The 8,688-nt window shown below is 41.9% G+C and overlaps 1 protein-coding gene across 2 annotated transcripts in view; it reads right to left on the bottom strand.

Annotated features, from left to right (window-relative positions):
- Positions 1-349: 349 nt before the first annotated feature.
- LOC143804570 (uncharacterized) overlaps positions 350-8,688 on the bottom strand; it is a 28,049-nt gene continuing 19,710 nt past the window's right edge. For both annotated transcript variants that reach the window (XM_077282799.1, XM_077282801.1), the window contains one exon: positions 350-1,334. In XM_077282799.1, the coding sequence (XP_077138914.1) occupies positions 1,205-1,334 (130 nt within the window). In that variant the 3' untranslated portion in view covers positions 350-1,204. The remainder of the gene's footprint in view (positions 1,335-8,688) is intronic.

Below are 8,688 nucleotides of genomic sequence, written 5' to 3'. Positions count from 1 at the left end.
TCTTCAAAACGCTCTCTTGCAGAGCAATGTGCCGTCCATCACGTCTATCTGTGGTGCTCACATTACAATTTCGAATCATGCATCTCGAAAAAAAATGTGAAAAGCGGCACTCACCGGGTATGTGATTCATAAATCCTTTATTTCCAGTTCATTGGAAGAAAGATTGGCAAAGTGGAGGGCAGGGAGAAAAATAGAGAACAATGGCCATCTCACGCAGCTGCGCTTCAATGGGCTCAACTAGCGGTGACATAGCAACTGCTTCCTTCTGTAGTAAGGCAGGCGCAGAACATCTGTCATTACAACAATCAGATTGTAATTTTGATCAATGATTTTGCGTCATTCTCCCTATTCTGCCATTTCCTACAATATATAGTTTTTTTTTTCCTGTGATGTTTAATTTGAGGAAAGTCTCAAACAGGACATCAGAGGAGGACCGCTTTGCTCTTAGTACTCAGTTTTATCACCCACCTAAAACTGGACATCATTAGAAGACAACGTTACGGTCACTCATCTCAACCTCTTTCATACTCTAGTTCATCAGCAGTTCTGTCCCTGTAACCCGTATCTTCAGTAGCTGCAGCCACACTTCTTACCACCTACATCTTCAGTTGACGCCACAGTCCCTGCTTCTGATACTGTTGTTTTTTCTCTGAAACGAGATGACATCATGGGAAAGTGATAGAAGCAAAGGTGAGTGACACCTTCACCACCCCACAGCTTCTGTCACTGCCCTCAAATGAATCGTCTAGAACTAGTAGCCACGGCACTCAAGGCTCCTTGGAGGTGCACAAGTCAGGTTTCCAGCCCGTCAGTCAATAGCAATAAATCACTTGGCACTCAGAAGTTTTTATGCAAGATGAATTTGAATATTTCGTTTATTTTGTGCATCCAGTTCAAATGTTTAAACGTTTTCGGTCTAATCACAAGACCTTCATCAGAAACACTTTTGATGTACTGAAATACATATACAAAAACAACATGAAGATTTTTTAGCAAAAAAGAAACATGATGCACATTGAATACCTACAAAACAAAACATGATATGATCTGCTCAGGATAAAATACATCACATGTTATGTGAAAGATGACAGTTGTGGCGGTCTGAACCGATCCGGACTGGTGCCCAGTGAGTCGTGAACTTCAAAAAAGGACAATATGCACTGTGAAACATGTATAAGGAAAATAATGGGAACACTGTAAGGTATTAATCACAGGTCCTATAGAAGGACTGTCGGTCTATAATACAGCCTAGCCACCCCGAAGGATATTGAATAAAAGGTGATTTTGCAAGACGTGGAATCAAAGTACTAGAGACAAAAGTGCAGGGTGAATACCTGAAATAGAAATGTGACAACATGAATAAAGCATCGCTGCTGTTGATCCCACATATTGACAACACAACAGACGCGTAGGCACACACCCCTATATGTTACTGAAAGGATCACCATATGCATATAGACCTGGCTACGGGTTGTTATATAGCAATGTCGTCCCCATAAAAAATTATTATGTGCCAAATGCGGCACTATGAACGGTACCTGGAAGCCAAACAGCAAGCTATACGGGCCCAGAGAGCCAGCGCAAGACAATACCGTTCATAGTGCCGCAGTCACTCCCCGCAGTCAGTGCCCGGCGCCCGCTCCATACTCCCCTCCAGTCAGCGCTCACACAGGGTTAATGGCAGCGGTAACAGACCACGTTATGCCGTGGGTAACGCGCTCTGTTACCGCTGCTATTAACCCTGTGTGTTCCCAACTTTTTACTATTGATGCTGCCTATGCAGCATCAATAGTGAAAAAATGTAATGTTAAAAATAATTAAAAAAAACAAAAACATACTATTCTCGCCCTCCGTAGTCGCGAGACCACTAAGTCTTCTGGGTAATTTTGCAATGCATCCTGGGAACGGAAGATGGCGGCAGCCGCGCGCGCATCGCCAGAGCTTCGGTGGATCCCGGTGGGTGAGTATATCACTATTTTTTACTTTAATTATTTTTTTTTAACAGGGATATGGTGCCCACACTGCTAAATACTGCGTGGGCTGCGTGATATACTGCGGGGGCTGTGCGATATACTGCGAGGGCTGTGTGATATACTGCGAGGGCTGTGCTATATACTACATGGGCAGTGTGATATACTGCGTTGGCTGTGTGAAATACTGCGAGGGCTGTGCTATATACTACATGGGCAGTGTGATATACTGCGTGGGCTGTGTGATATACTGAGGGGGCTGTGCTATATCAAACTTGTTGAGAATTTCACAAGAAAAACAATGGTATGCTTGGTTTTAACGTAACTTTATTCTTTCATTAGTTATTTACAAGTAATAAAGATAGCAACACTGCAGAAGAAATGCTAGCACAGGCTTCCAGTATCGATTGTTTCAGATGCTGCACATCTCGTATTTTCACAGCATAGACAATTGCCTTCAGATGACCCCAAAGATAAAAGTCTAAGGGGGTCAGATCGGGAGACCTTGGTGGCCATTCAACTGACCCAGGACGACCAATCCGCTTTCCAGGAAACTGTTCATGTAGGAATGCTCAGACCTGACACCCATAATGTGGTGGTGCACCATCTTGCACCAGAGAATCTTATTTCTCATAGTCTGGGAGTCCTTCATGTGCGTTTTAGCAAACTCTATGCAGGCTTTCAAATGTTTTGCAATGAGGAGAGGCTTCCGTTGGGTCACTCTGCAATAAAGGCCCGACTGGTGGAGGGCTGCAGTGATAGTTGACTTTGTGGAACTTTCTTCCATCTCCCTACTGCATCTCTGGAGCACAACCACAGTGATCTTGGGGTTCTTCTTTACCTCTCTCACCAAGGCTCTTCTCCCACGATTGCTCAGTTTGGCTGGACGGCCAGGTCTAGGAAGACTTCTGGTGGTCCCAAACTTCTTTTATTTAAGGATTTTTCCATTTAAGGATTATGGAGGCCACTGTGCTCTTAGGAGCTTTGAGTACTGCAGAAATTCTTTTGTAACCTTTGTCAGATCTTTGACTTGCCACAATTCTATCTCTGAGCTCCTTGGCCAGTTCCTTTGACCTCATAATTCTCATTTGGTCTCACAAATTGAGTCGTATCAGTTTAATTAAACACAGCTCTACTCCAATGAAGGAGTAGAATCATCTCAAGGAGGATCACAAGGAAATGGACAGCATCTGACTTAAATATGAGTGTCTGAGCAAAAGGTCTGAACACTTATAACCATGTGATATTTCGGTTTTTCTTTTTTAATAAATTTGCCAACATTTCTACATTTCTGTTTTTTTCCATTAAGATGGGGTGCAGAGTGTACATTAATGAGAAAAAAAATAACTTTTTTGAATTTACCAAATGGCTGCAATGAAAGAAAGAGTGAAAAATTTAAAAGGGTCTGAATACTTTGTGTACCCACTGTACATGGCAGGCTCCTGCAGTATGTCATGAAGAGGTTAACGTGCGTCACTCTCAATACTAGCCCTGTCACCACTGAATTCTCTTTAAGCACCTTTGAATGTTACACTGGCCCTAATGGATAGGGTTCACCGATATTTCCTACTAGGTCGCAAGTCCTAAATATGTGAGTGCCAAAACTGTAGAAAAAAAAGACATACACCACACATCCAAAAATCATACGTTCATTTAATTACGCTAGGCATAGATTTACAAAACTGAACATGAGGTTCTTAGTTTAACATTCTGATCAGACTTTATGAAGCCCACTACCATGTCACAGTGAACCTCTCAGTTGGTCCCTAAACTAAAAAGTGCAGCATGGTGTTCAAACCATCATCGCAGCGACGATATATCACCATGGTGGGCGCCCTGGTGCCTGACAGCACCCATGCTGCGAGGCTGAGTCCCCATGACTGCAGGGCACAACATCCCACAAGCACAACACCACAGCAACAATGACCGCCACACTGCACAAACACCAGTGATTAACCCCTTTCTGACATATGACGTACTATTCCGTCGAGGTGGTATGGACCCGTATGACAACCGACGGGATAGTACGTCATCACTGATCAGCCACCCTCACGGGGGGAGCGCGACCGATCAGGGCCGGGTGTCAGCTGACTATCGCAGCTGACATCCGGCACTATGTTCCAGGAGCGGTCACGGACCTCTCCTGGCACATTAACACCCAGCACACTGCGAGCAAAGATGATCGCAGCGTTCCGGCGGCACAGGGAAGCAGCGTACAGGGAGGGGGCTCCCTGCGTGATTCTCTGAGACCCTTGGAGCAACGCGATGTGATCGTGATGCTCCGAGGGTCTCCTACCTCCTCCCTGCAGGCCCAGATCCAAAATGGCCACTTGGGGTCCTCCGGGTCCTGCAGGGAGGTGGCTTGCAAGCGCCTGCTCAGAGCAGGCGCCTGCAAGCCTCCTGCAGTGCCTGTGTGATCGCTGATCTGACACAGAGCACTGCAAAGTGTCAGATCCGCGATCTGACACTATAGCATAATGCCCCCCCTGGGGCAATGTAAAAAAGTTAAAAAATATATATATTTACATGTGTATAAAAAAATCCCTAAATAAAGAAAAAAAATATATATTGTTCCAATAAATACGTTTCTTTATCTAAATAAATAAAGAAAAGTACACATATTTAGTATCGCCGCGTCCGTAATGACCTGACCTATAAAACTGTCCCACTAGTTAACCCCTTCAGTGAACACCGATAAAAAAAACGACGCTTTATTATCATACCGCCAAACTAAAAGTGGAATAACACGCGACCAAAAAGACGGATATAAATAACCATGGTACCGCTGAAAACGTCATCTTGTCCTGCAAAAAACGAGCCACCACACAGCATCATCAATGAAAAAATGAAAAAGTTATAGTCCTCAGAATAAAGTGATGCAAAAATAATTATTTTTTATATAAAATAGTTTTTATCATATAAAAGCGCCAAAACATAAAAAATAATATAAATGAAGTATCGCTGTAATCGTACTGATCTGAAGAATAAAACTGCTTTATTAATTTTACCAAACACGGAACGGTATAAACGCCTCCCCAAAAGAAATTCATGAATAGCTCCTTTTTGTTCATTCTACCTCACAAAAATCGGAAAAAAAAGCGATCAAAAAATCTCCCGTGCCCGAAAATGTTACCAATAAAAGCGTCAATTCGTCCCACAAAAAACAAGACCTCAAATGACTCTGTGGACCAAAATATGGAAAAATTATAGTTCTCAAAATGTGGAGACGCAAAAACTATTTTTTGCAATAAAAAGCGTCTTTTAGTGTGTTACGGCTGCCAATCATAAAAATCCGCTAAAAAACCCGCTATAAAAGTAAATCAAACCCCCCTTCATCACCGCCTTAGTTAGGGAAAAATAATAAATGTTTAAAAAATGTATTTATTTCCATTTTACGATTAGGGTTAGAGTTGGAGCTAAAGTTAGGGTTGGGGTTAGGGTTGGGGCTAAAGTTAGGGTTAGGGTTGTGGTTAAAGTTAGGTTTGGGGTTAGGATTAGGGTTGGGGCTAAAGTTAGGGTTGGGGTTAGGGTTGGGGCTAAAATTAGAGTTAGGGTTGGGGCTAAAGTTAGGGTTAGGGTTCGAGTTAGGGTTGGGGCTAAAGTTAGGGTTAGGGTTGGGGCTTAAGTCAGGGTTGGGGCTAAAGTTAGTGTTTGGATTACATTTATGGTTGGTATTAGGGTTGGAATTAGGGTTAGGGGTGTGGTTAGTGTTATGGTTGGGATTAGGGTTAGGGGTGTGTTTGGGTTAGGGTTTCAGTTAGAATTGGGGGTTTCCACTGTTTAGGCACATCAGGGGCTCTCCAAATGCTACATGGCGTCCGATCTCAATTCCAGCCAATTCTGCATTGAAAAAGTAAAACAGTGCTCCTTCCTTTCCGAGCTCACCCATGCGCCCAAACAGGGGTTTACCCCAACATATGGGGTATCAGCGTACTCAGGACAAATTGGACAACTTTTGGGGTCCAATTTCTCCTGTTACCCTTGGGAAAATACAAAACTGGGGGCTAAAAAATAATTTTTGTGGAAAAAAAAATAATTTTTATTTTCACGGCTTTGCGTTATAAACTGTATTGAAACACTTGGAGGTTCAAAGTTTTCACAAGACATCTAGATAAGTTTACTCCCACATATGGGGTATCAGCGCACTCAGGACAAATTGCACAACAACTTTTAGGGTCATGTTTCTTTTGTTACCCTTGGGAAAATATAAAATTGGGGGCAAAAAGATTTTTGTGAAAAAATGTGATTTTTTATTTTTACGGCTCTAAATTATAAACTTCTGTGAAGCACTTGGTGGTTCAAAGTGCTCACCACACATCTAGATAAGTTCCTTAGGAGGTCTACTTTCCAAAATGGTGTCACTTGTGGGGGGTTTCAATGTTTAGGCACATCAGGGGCTCTCCAAACGCGACATTGCATCCCATCTCAATTCCAGTTAATTTTGCATTGAAAAGTCAAATGGCACTTCTTCCCTTCCGAGCTCTGCCATTCGCCCAAACTGTGGTTTAACCCCACATATAGGATATCAGCGTATTCAGGACAAATTGCACAACAACTGTTGGGGTCCAATTTCTCCTGTTACACTTGGTAAAATAAAACAAATTGGAGCTGAAGTAAGTTTTTTGTGAAAAAAAGTTAAATGTTCATTTTTTTAAACATTCCAAAAATTCCTGTGAAACACTTGAAGGGTTAAAAAACTTCTTAAATGTAGTTTTGAGTAGCTTGAGATGTGCAGTTTTTAGAATGGTGTCACACTTGGGTATTTTCTATGATAAAGACCCCTCAAAGTGACTTCAAATGTGACGTGATCCCTAAAAAAATGGTGTTGTAAAAATGAGAAATTGCTGGTCACCTTTTAACCCTTATAACTCCCTAACAAAAAAAAAAAATGTTGGTTCCAAAATTGTGCTGATGTAAAGTAGACATGTGGGAAATGTTACTTATTAAGTATTTTGTGTGACATATCTCTGTGATTTAAGGACATAAAAATTCAAAGTTGGAAAATTGCAAAATTTTCAAAATTTTCGCCACATTTCCGTTTGTTCACAAATAAACGCAGGTAATATCAAAGAAATTTTACCACTATCATGACGTACAATATGTCATGAGAAAACAATGTCAGAATCATCAGGATCCGTTGAAGCGTTCCAGAGTTATAACCCCCTGCTCACAACCTGTACCATATGTCTAAACTGGAAGTAACATCTCAGTTCACTCAGGGTCTTCTTTTAGGAATGACAGGTGTTTTTCTCTGGCCGCCGATCAACATCTGACTTTTATGGCTTGATCTGTGAAGTCGGTCTTCAATGCTTTACCTAAAAAGTCAGTCTTTGGTGCTTGAACTACATAGTCGAGACGTCCCCAGGATCAGACCGCTCTAAGGTACAATGAGCACAATATCTTCCACGAGCCCGTCCTTTTGCCCTGACTTGTGCTTCACAGTCCTGGCCTTTTATAGTTAGCAACTGTGTCACAGATGTCACTTGACCCGGTGTCCCCCTCAAATTATTTCATCTAGGGAACACTCTCTCCGTCCTTCAGTTCCTGCCTATACAGTGCAGCCAGCAGATGGTGGCATTTACTTGCAGGTGCTGTGCAATGTTGACTGAATGCATCTTCCATTTTCCTCCCCTTTACAACTGAATACAGATTTGATAGAATTTTGATTGAAATGAGATTGAAAGGTCAGTCCAGAGGAAGAAGCACAATTCTCTGATAATATATATTGCATTTTCATTAGTATTATTGATTAACAAACTTAAAATTAAAATGACAGTTACTCTTTGAATACTGTGCAATTTATGTTCTAGCAACACTGAAGTATATAATGCCACCTAGACTGATATACAACCAGTTCCACATTTTGTGTGTCACGTTTAAATCTTCTTTAATCATCTTCATTTTTTAAAACAACACAAATGTACCCCAATTTATATCTTTGTAAGGAAATATGCTTATAAGCAGCCAGGTGTTCAATGACTATAGGAAATAATCCTTCCTCACAATGCAATGTATAATCTGTGTTATAAAGATCCATAGAGGCTCAGATACACTGCTACATATTATTCACTAACTTCTTTATTAACTTTATTCTAGATGTTTAATGTAAAAGTTCTCATAGAAGCCAAGGCAATAAACGTTTAACATGTGGCTCTGATGATAATAATCTTTATTTTTATATAGCACTCACAATCTAAATTCCCTATCAGTATGTCTTTGGAATGTGGGAGGAAACCGGAGAACCCGGAGGAAACCCACGCAAACACGGAGAGAACATACAAACTCTTTGCAGATGTTGTCCTTGGTGGGGTTTGATCCCCAGGACTCCAGCGCTGCAAGGCTGCTGTGCTAACCACTGCGCCACCGTGCTGCCCATATGATGATGATGACAAGGGGCCTTTGACTCACGAAGAGTCAACCTTCAGCAGTCAGGAAAGGAAAACCCCCAGTGGAGGAAATCTCTCTAGCAAACCATGGCTGAAGGACTGCCTTTCACTTAGGCATTGGGTGTTCATTGCTGACAACAGAGACCGAGCCCGGAATCTGCCTTATTGTGCAGTAGAAAACTCACTTATTCAGTGAGTGCGTCTAGCTGCTGAATGTCCAGTAATGTCATATCCAGTGGTGGAGAACAGAGACCAAGTCTGGAATCTGCCTCGTTCTGCAGTAGGAAACTCACTTATTCAGTAAGTGCATCTAGCTGCTTGCTGCTGAATGT

The sequence above is a fragment of the Ranitomeya variabilis genome, chromosome 2 (assembly GCF_051348905.1).
Source record: "Ranitomeya variabilis isolate aRanVar5 chromosome 2, aRanVar5.hap1, whole genome shotgun sequence".
NCBI classification, from domain to species: Eukaryota; Metazoa; Chordata; class Amphibia; order Anura; family Dendrobatidae; genus Ranitomeya; species Ranitomeya variabilis.
Note: the sequence above shows the minus strand (reverse complement) of the source record. Positions and strands in the feature narration are given on the sequence as shown.